Source organism: Equus caballus, chromosome 6 (genome assembly GCF_041296265.1).
Source record: "Equus caballus isolate H_3958 breed thoroughbred chromosome 6, TB-T2T, whole genome shotgun sequence".
Lineage (NCBI taxonomy): Eukaryota > Metazoa > Chordata > Mammalia > Perissodactyla > Equidae > Equus > Equus caballus.
Genome location: NC_091689.1, coordinates 70,622,034 through 70,644,294, shown reverse-complemented (window position 1 = coordinate 70,644,294; position 22,261 = coordinate 70,622,034). Strand labels below are relative to the sequence as shown.

Below are 22,261 nucleotides of genomic sequence, written 5' to 3'. Positions count from 1 at the left end.
GGCAGAGCATGGGCAAAGGCCCTGAAGTAGAATAAAACCTAGCATATTCCAGAAAGTGAAAGCCAGTCAACATGGCTAGAGTACAGTTAGCTTTGGAAAGGTAGCCTCTGAGAACTTCAGAAAAAATGATCACTGGATCAGCATTTACCAAATAAGCAAGGGGCTCCTTTCCCACTTACTCCTAGTCATCAGGAATGCTAGCCCAAGTGACTATTTTGTTTCCTTAATGGAAATTTTATTTTTATTTGAAAAATGAGTTTACCCTTTTTTTAATATGATAAAATATTTAATGTTATTAAAATATTTGTTTTCTCTAAATTAATGGAGTTAATATATGTTTTAAAATTCCCCCGTACTTGGATAATAAATTATTGGAAAAAATGTTTATTTGTCTGATGTGCTTTATGGATTAGGTCGTTATTTTATAATTCTAAAATTAGTCAAGTTTATTGTGAATTTTATATTTCCCTTCTTTGATTAGTTTCACACAGATCATTTTTCTCTTCGCTGTTTGCAAGCATTTTATTAAATGATTCTTATTAACACTAACAAACAAAAAAGAATGCTAGCTAAAACTCCAGGTTTCTTCTGCATTGACTTCCTGAATCATAATCTCTGGGGTCGTGGCCTAAAAAAATCTGCTTTTTTTCCAAATCGCCTAGGTGGTTTTTTTTCCTTTTGCACTTTAATCTGAGAACCAGTGCACTAAACAGTAAAGCAGTCGATTGAAGAATAATTTTTGAGAGGTGGCTTTATTTTAACTGTACAGATATTGGGTGTGTATTAGCTTTCACAGCTGTCCTGAAAGACACCATAAACATAGCAGGGTAAAGTATATCCGTTGATTGGCTCAGAGTTCTATACATCAGAGGTCTGGGCACTGCGTTACTAAGTTCTCTGCTCAGGGTTTTCTAGGGCTGAAATCAAAGTGTTGGTTGGGCTGAGTTCTCATCTAGAGGCTCGGGGGGCAGAATCCTCTTCCAGACTCGCTCTGCTTGTTGGAATAGTTAAGTTTCTTACAGTCATAGGACTGAGGGCCCTGTTTTCTTGCCAGCTGTCAGCTGAGAATGCGCCCATCTCCTAAAGTCTGCCTGTGCTTCTTTGCCATGTGGCTCCCATAGGCAGTTCCAGGTAAACAGGAGCACATCTCTCTAACTTCAAATCTTTGATTTCCTCCATGACCTCTAGACCCAGATTTAAAGGACTCGTGATTAGGTCAGCCCCACCTGAATAATTTCCCTTTTGATTAACTCAAAGTCAACTGATGCGTAACTTGAGTCACATCTGCAAATCCCTTTTGCCATGCAACAACACATCCTTGGGAGTAATACCTCATCGTATTCACAGGTTCTGCTCGCCTTCAAGAGGAGAGGATTATACAAGGATGAGAGTCATTGGGGGTCATCTTAGGACTCTGTCTACTACCAGGTGCTTCCTAGGGCCATGCACTACATATATATACATAGATAGACACATAAATACACATATATAAAATTTAATTTGATACAACAACCTATGAGGTAAATATTAATACAAGTCCCTTGTTGCAGATGATAAAACTTGGCCTCAGAGAGGTTAAATAACTTGCCAAAAGTCATTTATATTGTGAGTGATAAGCTTCAATCTGACAAGTTCAGCTTGTCAGACTCTAGATCCTGTGCTCCTAATACCTCATTAACTCTGTTCACTTCATTTCCAACATACTCGAATGGAAATAGAGGAGAATCTTTAATTGCATCCACATTTCAGGAATATCTTAATAAAGATTATTTTCTCTCATAGAAGCTTGGACCTAAAATCTCAGGAAATCCTTCTTTCTCCTTTTCTCCCTCTCTACAAGGTAAAGTGCTCGCAATAACAAGTTATGTTTACATGGGAGACAGGCCAGCTATTGCTCTATTTGCAATTTACAAGGTAGGTCACTGTGTGGAGCCAGACTAAATCCCTTTAGTTAATTATTAAGTCCCTATGACCTTTAGACTTTCATCTTGGAAATAATAAGTTCTTTTGTGGGTAGAGTTTAATTATTAAGATTAAGAAGTAAGAAGATTGGGAGCCGGCTCAGTGGCGCAGCAGTTAAGGTCACACTTCCCGCTTCAGTGGCCCGGGGTTCGCCGGTTCAGATCCTGGGTGCAGACATGGCACCACTTGGCAAGCCATGCTGTGGCAGGCGTCCCACATATAAAGTAGAGGTAGATGGGCACGGATGTTAGCTCAGGGTCAGTCTTCCTCAGCAAAAAGAGGAGGATTGGCAGCAGATGTTAGCTCAAGGCTAATCTCCCTCAAAAAAAGAGAAAAAGTAAGAAGATTAGGTAAGAAGTATAAAGACTAAGAAGTAAAAATATTAGGGAAAAAAAGAAATGATATCTATGAGGAATTACTTATACCCTAAGATATGTAGTTTTGATGTAAGATAGTAAGAAAGCTACAGAATTTATTTCCCCCTAGTAAATGCACGTCTTCTGCTAGGCCTTTAGGTTTGTGGGAGGGTAGCCAGGAAATTATTTTTTAACGGCATCACCCTGGAGTTTGATGTTAATACAGCTCATTTTGGAGCACCAGTGCTTCTCCTTTTTTGTGCCCTTAAATCCCTCTGTTTTCTGAGGATCCTTGGCAATACCATTCCCAGACAGGTATCGATGCTCTTTCTTTTCTCCTCTCCTGAAAACTTGTTTGGCAGAAATTGCTACCCCCATTAACACTGAGGAATAAGTGACTCATTAAGTTTAAGGGAGCTGTCTCTGGAGGCATTTGTATTTTGCCAGAGGATGATCTCTTAAATCAGATAATTTATGTTACATTATGAAACTTCAAATACTGGTAAGTTGTCTAAAGTTCCACTGGTAAATCAAAAAGCTGTCTGAGGCTCTTGAAATCCCATGTATTAAATATTACCTGCTGTCTATCTGTAATTCCACCTCTCCCTAAAGGTACTAATGTTATTGAATTCGTAATTACTTCATCACATAAAAATATGACATATAGAGGAAACTGGGGATCATCTATAGAAATCAATGTTGATTTCTCAACGATACCAGCTCCCTTAAAGTAGCAATAAGGAATTATAGCTGGAAAGAGGATTCTTGGGTCTTTTCACCTCTAACAATCAGTAGGACTCTTTATAAATAGACCTCAATAGCATCCATTTTTTTCTGAGTTCATTTGTGAGTTATTTTTTTATATAAAGTTTTTTCACCTACTGATATTAATGGCACATCCCTCCAGTTGTAGTTAATCAATTTCCTTTGGACTTTTGCCTGAGCAGAGAAAAAAATTAGAATTCTGTATTAGTATTATTGATAATGCATCTATAATTGGTGAGATAGAATCTTTGAAAGATTTTTTTCCGTTAGTAACTGGAATGCAATTTGTTTTACCTACCACTGATCGTTTTAGTGTCAATTGTATCTATTATAACATAGTATTATACAATGTATATTTCTGACAAAGACTGGTATATGTAAGTGGCACATTCTATTCTTAGAGGAAAGTTTAGGCTACCTCTTTCTCACTCTTCACTTTGGAGGGTTCTCTGCCTCTGGGAAGGCATTCTCTGTCTCACAGTTTAAAGGATGTTGTTGTGACAAGGAAAAGTCGAATTGTACCGTGTGTCATTTGACGTCAATTGTGTGAGGCCACACCCTGTATGGTATATTTGCAAAATATATCAGTGTTACTGTTGACAAACAATTGAGGTAAAGTGATAACATATTAAATTTAAAACAAAAACCAAAAAGACTCTGTGCTAGGCTTTAGGAAGAAACACTTCCTTCTAGGTCTTTTTGGATTTGCCACTCTTTGATTCTTCTTGCCTTCCATGAAGTAAAACATTGAGGCTCAAGAGCAGGGAGGATGCTGGGAAGAAGGGTCCGAGGAGACAATTTCACCCAGGAGGCCTGACTACATATGGCCCAGCTCAGGGGTTCCACAGAGCATTTGGCGGTCAAAAGAAGCTAATAACAATGATTTCACTTGGAATTTTTCCTCTCCATGTTACTCCTTAACCTATGTGTTACGAATGACTACTAATTAGTTTATAATTCCTTATCTACTTAAAAGTATTTGCTTTTATATATACTCCTTGCTTTTTCTATGTGGCTTAGAAAAGCACACATTAATATATTTTATCTGTGAAAGTGTACATGTTTTTCTAACAACAGATTGTAAAGTCCGTGAGGGAAGGAGCTATATCTTTCTTTGATATTTCCCACAAAATATAGCTTAGTGTTTTATACTTAAAATTTATTAAGCAAAGATTTAATATGTGGTGGACCATAAATAATTGATTCCTCCGCTGGAATGTCTCCTCTCATTTGTTTCATTTTCCTACAGCATCCAGACATCCGGGCTGAGTCCATCCTCTCTCTGTCGCTGCTGGAACTGAGTGAGAAGCTCCAGGAAGGTACCTTCAGCCCAGAAAATGTCCTCTACACCTACATGGAGCAGGTGAGGGCCGTGTGAGTGAAACTGATGGACAAAGCTTGAGAAAGGAAACCTGGTTCTTTAGATGGGAGGAAACATCACCAATTACTGGTGGTTCTAAATATAAAGGTCTGGCTCTTACTAGAATATGCTTGATATGAAGAGATGGTTTACAGAAGTGGGAAAACATTATTAAATGCCTAGACATGACATCTATGAGGGATGTTTTAAGGATTGAACTGGAGAAGGAAAAAATTTACTGTAAGGAAAATAGACATTTTCAATAAAAGATTTAACCTTAAAAATGACCTTAGGGGCTGTCCCGGTGGTGCAGCGGTTAAGTGTGCACATTCCGCTTCAGCGGCCCCAGGGTTTGCTGGTTCAGATCCCAGGTGTGGACATGGCACCACTTGGCAAGCCATGCTGAGGCAGGCGTCCCACATATAAAGTCGAGGAAGATGGGCACGGATGTCAGCTCAGATGTAGATGTCAGAAATTCTACTGTGTCATCTTCAGATAAAAGACATTCATTATTGCCCAATGGAGATTTTTAGAGAGATTAGAAATCACCGGTAATGAGATATTTTTCGAGGCTTCCCTGAATACCCTCTAGAGTCCTTCCCAAACTGTAATTTTATGAAGTGAAAAATTCGCTATTCAAGAGGAGATAGTGGATGTAATTGTCTCTTGAATTCCTTGTTCCTGGGTGTTTTAATATTGTTTTCTTGTTCTCTCTGTTGGTGTTGATGAAAAGGCACTGAAGGTAAACGAGGAGCTGAACTGCCTCACGGACTTTATTCCAGACTGTGAAGAGCAGCTTAGAGAACTACAGAAGCGCAAAGAAAAGGGGCTTCTATACGGAATTCCAGTCAGCTTGAAGGAGCACTATGATTACAAGGTGAGGTTCCATTCTTCCTCAAGAGATTCCCTTCTCACACAAATGGAAATCCCTCAATTACTCTGCCGATTACAGATTTTTTGTTGATTATGTTAAATGTAAAAATTCAAACAAATATAAGCATGTAAAAGTAAGTTCTTTTCTACAACCAATTTACTAACCCAAGATAACCAGATCTTTTAGTTTTTATGCATTTATGTGTATAATTTTATATACGTATATATGAGTAAATGTGATTACACTCCCTATTCTGTTACTCAATCTGTGGTTTTCAACTAAAATATACTGTGAACAACTTTCCATGTAAACACTTATAGCAATATTTCACCCTTTGAAGTGACTCCAGAGTCTTCCCTGATTTGAGTATGTTATAATTTACATAATGAAACTCCTATTGATGGATGTTTACATTGTTTCCTTTTTTCTTTTTCTTTCTACGCTCACATAATCATTTCTTTGCATCAGTGCTTCTCAGACTTTTTGGTCAGGACTCTTGAATTCTCTTAAAAGTCATTATTAAAAAATTTATTTTAAACTGCCAATGTGTGACTGTGAAGAATGCAATGACTAATACAGTTTGGTGCCACTGCCTTGATTAATGGTAAGATATTAACTACTTTATACACCATTGCTTTTGACCATTAGTGCAAATATCAACACAGAACAAAAGACAAAAGACATTTTAATATTATCATGAAAATAGTTTTTACCTCACCAATTCCCTGTAAGACTCTTGAGGACCTGGAGAAGTCAATGGATCACTTTGAGAATCATTGCCTTGGATAAATGACCAGAAATGGCATTTCTGTGTTAAACGGTGTATTTATAGATTGAAGGGCAGTTCTATGACCAGATTCTTCACTAGATACCAGCTAATGTAGGAACTAAAGAATCATAACCACAATTTATTTGAAGACATCTTCTAGAATACTTGGCCCAGTGTGAGGAATATAAAGCAGAACCTTAATAGGATTCCTGGTGGGAAAGAAAAAAATCTGGATTTCTCTTTCTGCTGTTCCCAGAAGGTGGCATACAGGGGAAGCTGAACACAAGGATCTCTTTGGTCTCTCACTAAGACATTATATCATTTCCCCTTCAAATACTTTGCTTTGTATCCAAAAGTTCATGCTTCTTCATCTGGAAATCAAGATCCTCTACAACCTTACTTCAACCTACCTTTCTAGGCATATATCTCCTACTCTTTTTACCTTCCTCTGCATCAGCTAAACAGAAATATTCCCAGCTTTTCTAAGTGGGATACTCTTTCCTCCTTTTTCTTCTTTGTGGTTTCAATCTGACATTGCCTGTTTGAACTAAACAAATCCTCTCTGTTCTTTAAGACTTGTCTTAAAGAGAAATTCCATCTTATCTGTGAAGGCTTTGTCATGGTCTCTAACAAAGTGTAGATATTTTGCAGAAAAAATAAGGCTCATATACACAAGAAATGGAAAATAGTGCAAGACAACTTTTATTGCTTTCTGTCCTGCAACAACAGTTTCTGCCTCATAATAGAGAAAGAGAACGTGCCATCTTCTTACATAGAATGCAGAATATTAAAGGACAAAAAGCATGTATTACTTTATACCTCAATGGCTGGTCAAGTTCTTGAGTGAATTAAGGAAAAATGGTGCTTGGGGCCGGAGGAGGATGAAGTTTATGACCATGCTATAGCCTAATTATATACGCCTCCTCTATTTGGTTTCCTGTTATTAATCTTCCTTCTTTGATTTTTCTCCCTTCACTGAACTTCTGTAAGCCTTAGTCTCTATTACACAATTTAGCATTTGATCCCATGTTCTCTTATAGTGTTTTGTGTGTATGGGTTTTATTTTCCCTAACAAATTCTTTAAACAGAGACTGTGAAATATATTTCCACTGTATTCCATAGTATATGACATAATACATACAGGATAGCATAATTTCTGCTTGCTTGAGATCAAGTCTCTGAGCTCTCATGTCTGTGAGTTAAGTCAGGACTAGAATAAACATAAAACCTAACATTGGATATTCAGTGCTTAACCTGAGGGTGTTTGAGAGAATGATGATTCATCAGATCTTTAGTCCAGTGTAAAATTCTCATGCTCCTATCTTGTTAAGTAAATAGCGTGATGGTTAAGGGTATCATGTCAATTGCCTGGGTTCAAATTCCAGCCTAACACTTACTATCTGTATGACCTTGTGTATGTTTCTTAACTTCTCCATGCTTTGGAAACACAGAAAATAACCATACCTATTAATGGAATTATTGTTTGAGTTGAAAGGTTTAACACACACAAGAAATGCTAAGAACAGTATCTGGTTTCTAACCAGTAATCACATATCAGCTGGTAGTAGTAACAGTAGTAGTAAAGCAGTAGTAGCAGTAGAACCAACAGAAGATTGAAACCTTTAGTATTATCTCTTCATGAAAACTCTGAAGTAAAGGATCTTCAGGAAAGAGAAGAATCATAGCCTGAAGCAACGTTTTCCATGCCACTTCTAGAATAATTTTTATGTGGTCATAGTAACTAAATGAAAAAGTTATTGTCATCTTTACATGTTCATAATGGGACAGAGAGTTCCTAGATGTATAAATTCATGGTATAATTCAACTTCTAATAATTTGGATTGGTTTTAAACTTTTTTATAATTCTTACCTTTTGATTAAAAAAAAAAGAGTAAATGCTGAAGACAGATGCTCAGATAACCTATCCAATGCATGATCAGCCTTTGATTTAATAAATTAGCCAGTTAAAAACTTAGAGGAAGCACAATGTTGTAAAATGGAATAAATTTAAGTTTGGGGGTCAGGCATTAAATTTGATCTTCATCACTTAACTGTGTGACTTAGAAAAAGTTATTTAACTGCTTTGAGTCTCAATTTCTTCAGCTGTAACATACGTATATAGTAAATGTAATAATAAAAAATGTTAACATAATAAGCATCTAGAACATGGAAAATATTTGAGAGTACTCAAAAATTGATATCATTCTCTTATTTTTTCAGGCTATTTAAATTAGTCTTTGATTATAAATAATCAGATTGTACATTGCTTTAAAATATAAATAAACAAATATATAAACATATTACATAAATACATACCTACATACGTATACAAATACATACTCAAGAATGCAAGCTTGTGAGATCTTGAGCATAAAAGCACAAAAGAGCAAGTATTTTTTTAAAGTTTTTCAGTGATGACTTATGATCTATCGTCTATCTGTCTATCATCTACTATCTATCATCCCTTTACCAACCCATCTACCAAGCCATCTACCTATTATCTATCTACCTACCTACCCATCCTATGTTACATGGAGAATCCAAAGGGTAAGACATGATTTTAATATATAAGCAATGACTACCAAATGGCATGTGATATATTTAGAAAATTATCATAAGAACTGGTTGAAGTTTCGAAGTCATCTAATGACTTGGTGTTCCCTTTAGAATCATGTCTCTAGCTGTGGCCTGGTGAGCTTTCTTGGAATTCCTGCAAAAGATGACTCTGTGATTGTGAAAGTGTTGAAGAGCCAAGGGGCCATCCCTTTTGTCAAGACCAATGTTCCACAGACCATGTTGAGGTCAGAGTCAAGTTCTCAACAGTGGGGAAGACTGGCTTTCCTTTAGTCTGAGACTAGCTCCTGACTCTTCTGCTTTTGTAGGGCAAAAGGCAGCTACCTTTAACATACTATGAGTTTAAATCTATGTTCCTTATATTTAAAGTGACCAAAATGTGATCCAAGGAAAAGCAATATTCTGAAAATCCCAACTGACAGAGTAGCCGAGTTTAGGTCATGAACTTTTAGTTTCATAAACCAAGAAGAATATAAACCACAGTTGCTACTGCCAAGGAGACAAGAGAAGAAAAGAATGGGCATGAGGCAATAAATATTTGGCTCACTGGTCCTCAGAAAAACAGTTGGTAAACACCACACTAGACATTCACTGATTTAATCTCATACTCTTTAGACGAGTTGAAGCTTAACCATCCCAGATGGTGCTCATCTTATAACTATTTTTAGAGAAAGACATTCATTAGCCTCCTTTACTCATTTATACCAAGGCATAGGAAACCTTCATGATCTGGAAATTTTCATGAGTGGCAGCTTATTCTTTCCTTAAGGATGATAAGGACTTGTTATTATATTTATCTTAATATCCTTCAGATCCTTCAGAATCATTACTACATGTTTTCTTCAGGAAGGGTGGAAAGTATTGTCTCAGCTTTAAGTGGAAATATAAATAATTTTAAGGGCATAAGAGGGTAGTGTATGTAGGTATAAGAGAATTCAGAAATTTAAGGGTATTGGAAAGAAATCTCTGCTGCCATGGACCTAATTTCAGACCTTTGATCTCTTTCAGCTATGACAGCAGCAACGTGATCTTTGGAAAGACTCTGCATCCCCAAAACCCCAAGAAAAGTCCTGGGGGTTCCTCCAGTGGGGAAGGAGCACTGATTGCTGGAGGGGGTTCCATCTTGGGCTTGGGCAGTGATGTGGGTGGAAGTATCCGCATACCTTCTAGTTTCTGCGGTATTTGTGGTTTAAAGCCTACAGCATCTCGACTGAGGTAAGCTGACATAATACATCATTCAGAGGGTACGAATTAACTTAGGCTTTTGGATAAAGTCGAGATTACTTATTACGGTTCTTTCTACATTCTCATCTCATCCGTAGATTATCCATAGTAAATCATACTCAATTCAATAGGATCTAGGCAAATAATTTAGTCCTTTGCCATTAAGAACTACAGACGTTGTCATCTGAACTGACTCCTTCATCTTTGTGAAATGTCTCAGTTGTTCTGTAATTAGGGACTACCATTGGAATCCTGTTAAACGAGGACTGCTTTTATGCTTTGTGAGTATTAGTGGCTTTCCTAATCTGGAGCTGGTAACTCTTAGAATAGGAGGAATACATATATTGTCATGATGTGAGGAGAGTAGAATCCTGCTTGTATAATTGCAATTGATTTTGCCAAAGACTCTTACATTTTGCCAATTGTCAATACTACTCAATTGCACAGGTAAGTCTACATAGTTAAGTCTCTCTTAAAGTAAGGCTATAAAGAATGACCCTTTAAAGTTGACTCTGAAATAAAAGTAAGCAAGTATTTTCAAGATCAATGTCCATGATGACACAAGTCTTGTTTGAATAGGGAATGTGTTTATTCCACCCAGGTGATAAAATTGGTGATATTTTGGCTTCTTTTTAATAATGTTGGCCAGGTCCACTGTGAGGATCAGATAAGCTGTAAAGTACTATACAAATAAAATGTTGTCTGTTAAATTGTGTTTAGAATTAGGGTAGTTTCTACAAATCAACTGTTTTCTAAGGTGTTTTAGTCCCACAGTAAAGACCCTTAAGGGCAAGGAAGAAAAGAAAACATAGAGATTGATGGGAGCAGGGTTTTCATTTTCCTAATTGTCTAGTGGATTCTAATAATGCCCCTTCTGGACCTCCTGACAAAGCCTACTTTTTCGTTTTCCCTGAATGGAGTTTGTCCACATATAGTAATGGTGAAATTATTTTTAAATATTTATGTAATCCAAATTACTTAATATAGTTCATGTGGTTAGTAATACAAACTGCTCTTGGTTAAAATGAAAGCAGTGAGCCATACAGAGGACACTGACCCGCGATCTATTTGATGTCCATCTATCACTTGTCCCCAGTTCTGTTTATCTTAGTGCTTCATTCCTTAGCCTGTTAATAGAAATATTTTCTTTGTATATTCTGCAGCATGCTATGGTTCCTTGTTTCTAATTTTTACACTGTTTAGATAATTTCAGCTTCTTAGTTAAAAAAATCTAAATTCTCTGTCCATAATTCAAGGTCATTAGATCATGCTGATCTTTGCAGTGAAATTTCTATGATGAAAGTCCTTTCTACCCATTTTTTCCCCAGTTTTTCTTTTCCCTTTATTTTCCTATCTCAAGGTCCTTCTTTTCTGTTAAGATGTGAGATATAAGTTGGGAGCCTATTTTTCCTAACTATTCTTTTCTGTAACCTAACCTCCTTCCACCAAGCTGAAAACTTCTCGAGGATGGCAACCATGTTGTTCATATTCAAATCTATCTTTTTAGGTGCCTAAGCCCCCAAAATGCTCAATAACTGCTTTTGGATTATATAAATGACTGAATAGATTATATTTAATAAATGATAGAAAAATTAATCAATGAATAGCATTGATCTCTAATACTCAGCAAACCATTATTTTATAGCTTCCTTGGTACCCCTGTCCCCTTGCCAGGCATGGACACTGGTAAGTTCCTTTACCTATTGTAAGTTTTGTATCAAATACATCAGTATGAAGTCATCTCATCCAGGCTCACATAGTTTACTCTTCCGTAAAGAGTTAAAGAAGGGTAGCTCTCCAGGGAACGTTGCTTGACTCAAGATCTGCGTAGGGAGGCCCTTCTATATCTCTCTTCTATAATTGACTTATTTTTATATCCCTAGTTTCTATCTGAGTAGCTGATCCATAACAAGCACTCAATATATGCATATGAAAAGACTAAAGAGAATTAAAAGAAATCACAGATTCTAGAAACCACCATATCAATTCGCTTTCCTTGTGAAAGTATATCCTAGACTGTTGTGGATAGGTGTTGATATGGATTGACTTTGAGCTTCAGTAGAATGATGAGACTCATTATCACAGAATGTTAAGTTCCAATGATGGCATTAAAAGATGAGCTTAATTAGGAACTGTTTTCTCTGTCAATTATGCCCAAAATAAAATTTTAAGTAAGAGAAAAACAGGAGGAGTGACTAGACCATGCATTTGGACAGACTGAAAATGATCAGATACAGAACATGTAGAATTTGGTGTCATTGCCTAAAAAGTCACTTTTCCCTGTAATGGAGAATAGCTGAGGGATATTAAAAAAAAAAAAATACCCCCCAAACCTAAGGGATTCCTGAGACAGTCACGGAGTAACAGAGGCAGGAGAGGTTACTCTGCACTCTCGAGGGATATGTAAGGGCATCCAGAATGTGAGTTTTCTCTTTCACTTTCAGTGACCGCCAGCCTGGGGCCCATGGCCAGGGATGTGGACAGCCTAGCCTTGTGCATGAGGTCACTGCTGTGTGAGGAGCTATTCCATCTAGATCCATCCTTGCCACCTCTCTCCTTCAATGATGAGGTAAGGCAGAGCAATCAGGTCCTCTTGGGAGATGAGTTCTAAAGATGTTCTACTGTAGGCCAAGTTGTTCCCATTAAAATGGGAATCAGGGCTCAAACTCAATGCTAATTTGTATCATTGACACGTGAAGCTAAAAAATTTGGGAAGAAATTCTTGATGTGCACTCTGTCTCAGTTTGCTTAACTGGGACACAGCAGAAATCATTCTATTTTTCTACCTGTTCCAGAAAGATGAAGGAGTCAGATTTACTCCACTCAGGAGCCCAACCCCCTGCGATTGAATGCCAGTTTAGTCACTAACAACCTGTGTAACCTTGAGCAGGTTACTTAATGACTCTCTGCTTTAGTTTATTCACTTGTAAAATGGAGATAGTCACGGTACTTACCTGATAGCATTTTGATGAGGGCTATAGGAGTTAATACATAGTAAGTGCTCAACAGGTTTATCAGGTCGAAAGAGTTAACGTCAGTGAGTAACTGGGACTTCTCCAGTTCCGTAACGCCATAACCCTCCCGAATCCTCATTTGTAGAACAGCAGCTTGTGACTCATCCTGCAGAGATCCCTGTTTGAAGGAAATGCCCAATAGGGGCATAGCATGTGGTAACGCTTCTCTGAGAGCTGGCACTCAAGTTAGCTGGAGCTTCCTAGGCACCGCTCCACTTACTCACTGTGATCTGCCTTTGGTCTGTCCTCTTTAACCTCAGGAAGTTTTCCTTGTATCTGGAAAACAGGGCAGCCTTCCCAGTCTCCTCCAAAAGCTAGTTTGGTCAACTAGAAGATATTGCCACTAACCTACCTATGAGATGCTCTAGCCTTGGGTTTGACACGTTTACTCTGCTCCAGCTGGACTCTGATCACGGCTCTTATTTAGCACTGCAGCTTACATTTTTCTAGTCGATGGCTCAGGTTATATTGATCATTGATCAAGGGATCAAGTGGAATTAATTGACATGTTTGGGAATTGAACCTGAGAACTTGGCCTTCGTCATAGTTATCTGAACTTAATATGCTTGATAATCCCAGGTACTGCCCAGCTTCTTGAAAGAAATGATTATTTTAGAGTTATTGTACCATTTCTACTAAAAATAAAAATAATAGGCATCACTTGTGAGTGTTTCCTATATGGTAAGTAGAGTGCCATGAATTTCACAGTAACCCCAGAAATTACTGAATTTTCAGAGGCAGTAACAGACTCAGTTTAAGGAGATGAAACAATCTGTCCAAATAAAACTAGTAAGCAGCACTTGTGGGATTTGAATCCATGTAAATTTCTTGTCATACACCAAGCCACCAATAAGAAAGAAGAGAAACATTTTGAAGTCTTTCTCTTTCCAACTGACTCTAATAATGTTTTCTTCATCATATTTATTCTCCTCCCTGTGATATGTTCAACTCTTCCCACTAAAGGTGTACGCCAGCTCCAAGCCCCTGCGCATTGGCTATTATGAATCAGATGGTTTTAGCCAGCCAACTCCCAGCATGAAGAGAGCTATCCAGCAGACCAAGCAACTACTAGAGAAGGCAGGGCATGAGGTAATCAACTTCCTATGACTCTGGACTAAGGAAAAGAGCCAGCTCAAATGTGGACTATTTAATTACCCTCTAATCATGCCTCTATTAATTTCATATGCCAATCTTTAGGTATTGTTTTAATTAATTAATAGTTGATTAATTTATTAAACATCAAGTATCAGTACTATGCTAACTTTGTGCCAAGCTCTCAGTAAGGTAATATGAACAATATAAGCAAAATTCCTGCCCTTTTATAGCTTACATTTTACCTGAGCAAGAATAGACAATAAGTAAACATGTATATCAGTGATGATAATTGTTATAGAGAAACACTAAGACAGTAAAGGGGCATAGGAAATTCTTAGACAAGAAAGTTGTGAAAATTTAAATAGGTTGGATAAGCAAGACTCCTTGATGTTTCTAAGACCCGAAGAGTGGGTCATATGGATAACTGTGGGAAAATTATTCTAGGCAGAGGAAACAGCAAGTGCAAAGGCCCTGAGGTGAGGTCTTACTTAATGTTTTCAAGAAACAGCAAGGAGACCAGTGTGGATGGAGTGAAATATGAGTGAGCAGGAAGGTAGTAAAAGATTAGGAGAAGGAAATAACAGAAAGGCCAGATTGCATGGAGCTTTGAAAGCTGTTTTAAAGAAATTGGCTTCTATTCTAAGTGCTATGACAGGCATCGGGGGATTTTGATCAGGGAAGTAATATTATCTGGTTTATGTTTAAGAAGGATTACTTTGGCTGTTTTGTTGAGAACAGATGGTGGGAGAGGGACAAGGGCTTAAGCAGAGACCAGTTATGGGCCTATTGCAATAATTTAGGCAAGAGATGATGGGAGTATGAAAATTTTTGACTGGAGCCCAAGGACTTCTTGATGGATGGTAAGTGTGGTATAAGAATGAGAGATGTCAAAGATAGCTCCAAGGTTCTTGGCCCAATCACCTGTAAGGGCGTTATTGCAATTTGCTGAAATGGAGAAGATAGTGGGAGGAGAGAGACTGCAGAGGTACCAGGAGGCCAATTGGGATATGTTAAGTTTACAATGCCTGTTAGACTTCCATGCAGAGAAGAAAATAGACAGGTTTCTGTAGGTCAAGAGAGAGGTCCAAGCTGAAGATGTAAATTGCAGTCATCAGAACATATATTATATTTCAAAGTGTGTGAATTTACAAGGTCTCTCAAAGACCAAGAGTAGATAGAGAAGTTCCAAGGTCTAATGACTGGGAAAATACAGAGGCATGGTAGGCACTACATATGGCTACTAAAGTTAAAATTTAAATTAATTAAAATTAAATAAGATTAAAATTCCATTTCCTCAGTTGCGTTTGCCACATATCAAATGCCCAATAGTCATCTCTGGCTACAGGCTACCTAACAGGAGGGTTAAGCTATAGAACATTTTCTACCATGTAGAAGATTCTACTGGGCAGCTATTGTAGAGGTTGAGAAGATGAGAATCCAACAAAGAAGACTGAAAAGGAACAAGTGTGTGATCCTGGAGACTAAATAAAAACATCCCTCTGGAAGAAGGGAGCGAGAAAGTGGGCCAAAATGCTGCTGATAGGTCTAGCAAGGTGAGGACTGAGAACTGGTCATTGGATTAAGCAATGAAGAGGTCACTAGCAATTTCTCTTCCATGGTTGGAGCAAAGATCTGATTTGAGTGAGTTCAAGAAGGAATGGGAGAAAAACATGAATATTAACTACTCTTTCAACAGGGAGCAGAGAAAATGTGCTTGTATTGGAGGAAGAATATGGGATTGGTAGAACATTTCATCTAATACGAGAAGATTAAGCATGTTAGTATGTGTATTTTGATGGAAATCATCCAGAATGAAGAGAAAAGTCTGCTAATACAGGAGAGGGGGAGAAAGAGAGAGAAGGAAGGAGGGAGACTCTATAACTGGAGCAATTCCCCTGAGTAGGTGAGAGGGGATGGAATGTAGCACACAAGTGTAGCAGTGAATTGGATAAAAATGAAAGAAAAGTAAGATGACATGGACACAAATGAGGGTAGGTGGTTAAATATGGTTATGTGAGGCTGTGGAAGTTCTCTTCTTATTATTCCATTTTCTCAAGAAAATAGGAAGCAAGGTCATCAGCTGAGAGTAAAGATAGAGATGGAAGTATTGGAGGCTTGAAGAGAGAGAATATAGCATGAAAGAATGACTTAGTAAAATGGGAGAGTGAATGGACTAGGCTATGTACTGCAATTGCTGGGGGGTAGTATTGAAAATTCTCTTGTGTGAATGGTTATGAATATAGAGTGAGAACATGTAACATGGATATATATTTACTCCAGCCATATGCACTTGCATTTTGTAGGAGTGGGTAGAAAGTTGAATATAACCAGGATAAGCAAGTACAACAAAGCAAGGAAGTTGAGACTGTAGAACAAAGGGAGTTAGTATAGTGATGGATTGTGATTTTTCGGCTGTGTCATGTGGCAAGTGAGCCCAGAAGGGCAATAAGGGAAAGCATAGTAGTGGTAGAGTCAATTTTGTGCGTACTGGTTGGTGAAATTGAAAAATGTAGCAAGTGGATTATTAGTGGGAACGAATGAGATAAGAGAAAGATAGGAGATGAAAGTCAAAGAATGGGATGCTTAAACCAGAGGTTATGGAATGGTTGTAGATATTAGTAATGACATGCTCAAGAGTGTGACTGTGGGAATGAGTAGCTAAGTTCTGATGGAAATCGAGATATTCAGGGAAAACAAGACCAAGGATCCAAGATATCAGGATGCTAGAAGAACTGTTTGTGTGAATATTGAAAAAACCAAAAATAACACATGTATTATTTTCAGAAAGTGATTGATTGTGAGCCAATAGTTAAAATCTATAATGTTTGTGTTAGTTTTATTCATTAAATCAATGTTTATTGATTGCTTTCAATAGAGTACTATTTTAGATCCTGGAGATCTAAAGTAGGGATGATTTCTTCCATCTTGGGGTTTTCCAGCTCAAAGAATATAAGGTGATATTAAAATAAATTAAATTTTAATTGTATTATTTTCATCACTGCTTGAAAGATTGGAATATGTCCTCAGTGGGCTGTTTTATCTACAATTTCCTTTATTATGGATGAATTGCAATCTTTTTTTGTTTTGTTTCCAATTTTTAGTACAATAAGTATAGCAATTTAGGAATGGGCCTTTGAAAATATTAAAGTAAAAAAATAATACCATGAAAATATTTCCTTTGGTTACACCAAATATTTTTACTACTAAATAAAAGTAATTTGTTCCCAAAAACAGATTCACAGCAGTAGGAAAATAACTATTAACCATATAAATAACAATAGAACAATAGAAAATAAAGAAACACATTTAAAATAGACTCTGTATATTCTAATTTTATAATTCTTTTCTTTGTAATGTATTCACTATTAAGAGCCACTGCAACTTAAGTTACATTCTCATATCAAGAATTTTCTACGTGATTTTTAAAAAATTTATCAAGTTCCATTTTTTTCGTATAAAAACCTTATGAAATACCCTGTTCTTGAAAGTATGGTTCTTCTGTCTTTAAAAATGGAGGCTTAGTCCCTCCACTGAATTCCCAGGTGTACTTAATGAACTCGCTGTCTCTCTTTGAAGGTGAATGCCTTCAATTTTTAGAGACTGGTCCTATTTTATACAACAAAACTATGTTAGAGTTTTCCTACTTAATAAACACACTTATGGTTTCCCAATATTTGCTAATATTTCAGATTGTACTTCAAGGAAGAGAGAGAATGAAATACGGCCAATACTTGGGAGTCAGGAGCCACTGTTCTTAATACTCACCCTAGGCCCAGTAACAAATCTCACTATGACTCTCTGACATCACCTCAATTTGAGATTTTAGTATGATTTACAGCCTAGGGTGAAACAGTATAGTTAATAATTCCACTATAGTACTGAAGAAGTCACGTCATGCAGCTGTGATGTCTGGATTAGCCATTCTAATTTTCACTTCCCCTTCCTTTCTTCCTTTCCTGTGCCATCCCGACCCCAAACTCATCCTTTTCTGTAAATTAAGACTTTATTACAAGATCAATGAACTACTTTCTTTACCAAAGATATTTCTCTTATTCTCTCTTTCTTCTCTTTAGTTCATTCCCTTCTCTGTTCCACGAACTGAGCACATGGTTTATGAACTCTTTCTCGGAGGCATATTTGCAGATGGAATAGAAACCCTACATGATCTATTGTAAGTTAATGCTGTCTGAAAGGGCAAAAACTCTAGTTAATTTTCAGAAACTTAGGTCCCTGGGGGAGGATTATTTTTTAAGTTTTGTGATTCTAATTATTTTAGAAGTTCATTTTTTTTTCATGATGGGATGAAATGGTCCCTAGGGTGGTATTAGGAAAATTATGCTTCGGCTTTAATCCATTAATACACTAGTCATTGGATTTTTGTCATTTCCACCACCTATAAAATGAGAACCAGAATCTTACATTTTTGTAATAAATAAATAATAGGCTTGTAGAAATGCCTTGAAACTAAAAGTCTTCAAATAACACAACTCTTACTGTCATTTTGCAACTGCTCTAGGATATATATTTATATCGCTCCGTACTCATCATATATGTAAAGAATCACAAAGTGGAGCACAAGGGTGATATTTTATTTATATAAAATTGTCTCTAATACTGTTTGGATGAGCAGAAACATTTGTAATAAATTATTACAAAGGACAATTGCAATCTCAGTTTTAGTCTCCAAAGTGTTCATTTATTTGCAAAATATGAAGAAAAATCTCTGTCACACAGATCAATAATTATAAATGGCCATATTTTAAACTCACTTTGCCGTGTCGAGAAACCCACCAATGAAACTGAGTTGACAAGAAAAGATTTTATTTTAATCAGACCCAATACGAGTTTATCTAGCGTTAATGGACTTCTGATAGATTAAATTTACTAGATCACACATTTGAATGAGTGTGTTTTAAATTTTAAAATATAGCTAGATCAACTTTGAAAAAATTTGAATCAGATTTCTTCAAGATCCACATGGTGTTTCTGTGGAACTATCCGATCCTGCATAAAACAAAATTTGTAGCTTCTAAGAAAGTTTATTATCCAGCTTTCAGACAAAAACAAGTGGACCTGAGAACTGCTTCTAATTAAAACATCTGGTGAAAGCCTACTCCTGTCCTTAATACTTGTCTTAGATTCAAATCAATCCCATCTATCAGTAAATCTTCCAGATGGGGAATTAGAGAGGAGGTGTTTTCACTTAGTTTACTATTGAGACCAGCTGACTTGGCAGTGAAAAGGCAGAGATGAGGGAAGGAAGCATTGCTATATTAGATTTGGGAGCAGAGGCCAATTTCCCTAAAAGTCTCTCCTTTCTTTTCCTAGGAAAAATGAAATGATTGATCCTTGCATGCGCTATCTCTTCAGACTGAGCTATTTTCCAGCATTCGTTAAGCGGCTTCTCTCCTTCCTGTTAAAGCCCATGGTGAGTAGCACACTTCTCCCTCCTTGTGGGATAGCCAGAGAACTGGGCATAGGGGAAGACAGAATATATATTTTTCTTCACTTCACCTGCCTGAAGTTAAACCTTTGGGCAAGCTGCAACCAAAGCTGCTCTCAGGAATATGAATAGCTTTTTTAGACTGAAATAAACCCAAACATAGATACAAAATACTGCTTTTTTGAGAGTCCTTACCTCAAGAAATTCAAGCGCCAAGGAAAAGAGTTTCTTTCCTATCCTGATAGTGGCAATGCTTTGGAGACAATCTAATTGCGGCATCTAGATTTACATGGGTCTGTGTTTTCAGATCTAAGGAAGTTCATGAAACAAGCAGAGTGATTTTACAATTGCCCTAGAGATTTGAGTCTACTCTAAGGCAGGGCTTAAAGGAGGAAAGGGCACTTCAATTAAATAATCCCTCTGTTCATCAAAGAGAAATCTAAGATAAAGGGAAAATCCATGAGCCATCTATTTAGATCAAGTATTTCCCCCACATTTTATTGTTTCTCAAAATAATGTGCTTGCCTGTAGGTTTGTCTTAATCTAAACTCGCTGCCCTAGGGCTGCAAAAGCACCCCACTGACATTTAGAAATACATAGTGAAGTTTCCGTTCACTGGGATTGCTTTAGTGGCGTGAGGGTTTTCTTTGGAGTTTAAAAAATCTCCCAGAGTCAGCTGCAATGGGGCCAGCACAGCCGATCAATGAGCCGCGTGTGGTTATATAGTTATGGGAGGGTCTTTCTAAGTTGACGGCTTTTGCATTCTTCTAGGAAAAAGCAGATGGAAAGAAAGTGGTTCTGTGAATACTGACTTCGATGACATGTTTGTCTTTGAGAATGTGGACTTTGAACTAGAAACATCAAGTTTATCTTTGTTGAAATTATAAAATTGGACCAATTAGTGGCATTGCCACACATAAGAAATTTCTAGATTTGTGCCAGGTTTCCTATAGGTAACAGAGAAGAAACTTGGTTACACCTCAGATATAAATGATTCCACCCTCAAGATCAGGCAATATAATCTGGGAAATGATTCTCTGCTCTCTTCTCTGTGGTCATATTAAGCAAGTTACCAACCATCCCTACTTGAAAAAATGGTTGATTAACCACTTTGGCATTCTTGAATCCTGTTAGTTATTTTCATTTTTTATATTAATGAACTTCATTTTTTAGAGCACTTTTAGGTTCACAGCAAAATTGAGTGGAAAATACAGAGAGTTCCCATATACCCGCGTCTGCTCACACACACAAGCTCCACTACTGTTGACATTCCACACCACAGTGGTACATTAATTGTAATTGACTAATCTACATTGGCACATCATGATCACCCAAAGTCCACAGTTTACATTAGGGTTCATTCTTGACATTCTATAGGAATTGAAAATGTGTGATGATTTATAGCCACCGTTGTAGTATCATACAAAACAGTTTCACTGCCCTAAAAATCCCTTGTGCTTCTCCTATTTATCTCTCCCTCTCCTCTAGACCATGGCAACCACTTTTACTATTTCCATAATATTTCCTTTTCCAGAATGTTATATAGTTGAAATTATACCATATGTAGCCTTTTAACATTGGCCTCTTTCACTTAGTAATATGCATTTAAATTTCCTCCATGTCTTTTCATGGCTTGGCAGATCATTTCCGCTTAGTACTGAATAATATTTCATTGGAGGTACCACGGTTTATTTATCCATTCATCTACTGAAGGACATCTTAGATGCTTCCAAGTTTTGGTAATTATGAATACAGCTGCTATAAACATCTAAGTGCCTTTGTGGTGAAAGCAGACATTGTATGATTTTTATTCCTTTAAATTTGTTAAGGTGTGTTTTATGGCCCAGAATGTGGTCTATCTTGGTGAATTTTCCGTGAGAGCTTGAGAAGAAGGTGTAATCTGCTGTTGTTCAATGTAGTCTATAGATGTCAGTTATATCCACTGATGGTGCTGTTCCGTTCAACTGTTCAACTATGTCCCTCCTGATTTTCTACCTGCTGGATCTCTCCTTTTCTGATAGAGGGGTATTAAAGACTCTAACTGTAGTAGTGAGTTACTCTATTTCTCCTTGCAGTTCTATCAGTTTTGCCACATCTATTTTGATGCTCTGTTAGATGTTTAGGATTGTGGTCTTTTTGGAGTTTTGACCCCCTTAAAATTATGTAATGCCCTTTTTTGTGCCTGATAACTTTTCTTACTCTAAAACCCATGCTGTCTGAAATTAATATAGCTACTCTTGCTTCTTCTTCTTTTTTTTTTTTTTGGTGAGGAAGATTCACTCTGAGCTAACATCTGTTGCCAATATTCCTCTTTTTTTGCTTGAGGAAGATTAGCCCTAAGCTAACATCTGTGCCAATCTTCCTCTATTTTGTATGTTGGTCCCCACCACAGCGTGGCTTGACCAGTGGTATAGGTCCGCACCTGGGATTCGAACTGGTGAACTGGGCCACTCAAGTGGAACAGGCCAAACTTAACTACTACGTCACGGGGCCAGCCTCTTACTCTTGCTTCTTTTTATTAGTGTTAGCATGGTATATTTCTCCATCCCTTTACATTTAATCTATCTATATCTTTATATTTAAAGTGGGTTTCCCTTAGACAAAATATATATAGGTCTTTGTATGGGATCCACTTTGACAATCTCTGTCATTTAATTGGTACATTTATGTTTAAAGTGATTATTGATATAGTTGGATGAATATCCACCATATTTGTTTCTGTTTTCTATTTGTTGCTTTTGTTCTTTATTCCTATTTTTGTCTTCGACTCTTTTATGCCTTTTGTGGTTTTGACTGAATATTTTATGTGATTCTATTTTCTCTTC

The 22,261-nt window shown here is 37.1% G+C and overlaps 1 protein-coding gene across 1 annotated transcript in view; it reads left to right on the top strand.

The window, feature by feature from the left end:
* LOC100070179 (vitamin D3 hydroxylase-associated protein) overlaps positions 1-22,261 on the top strand; it is a 42,138-nt gene that overhangs the window by 768 nt on the left and 19,109 nt on the right. The window contains exons 2-10 of the mRNA XM_005611059.4: positions 4,333-4,446; positions 5,177-5,320; positions 8,754-8,887; positions 9,669-9,875; positions 11,530-11,570; positions 12,329-12,453; positions 13,862-13,987; positions 18,067-18,164; positions 19,322-19,421. Coding sequence (XP_005611116.3) covers positions 4,333-4,446; positions 5,177-5,320; positions 8,754-8,887; positions 9,669-9,875; positions 11,530-11,570; positions 12,329-12,453; positions 13,862-13,987; positions 18,067-18,164; positions 19,322-19,421 — 1,089 coding nt within the window. The remainder of the gene's footprint in view (positions 1-4,332; positions 4,447-5,176; positions 5,321-8,753; positions 8,888-9,668; positions 9,876-11,529; positions 11,571-12,328; positions 12,454-13,861; positions 13,988-18,066; positions 18,165-19,321; positions 19,422-22,261) is intronic.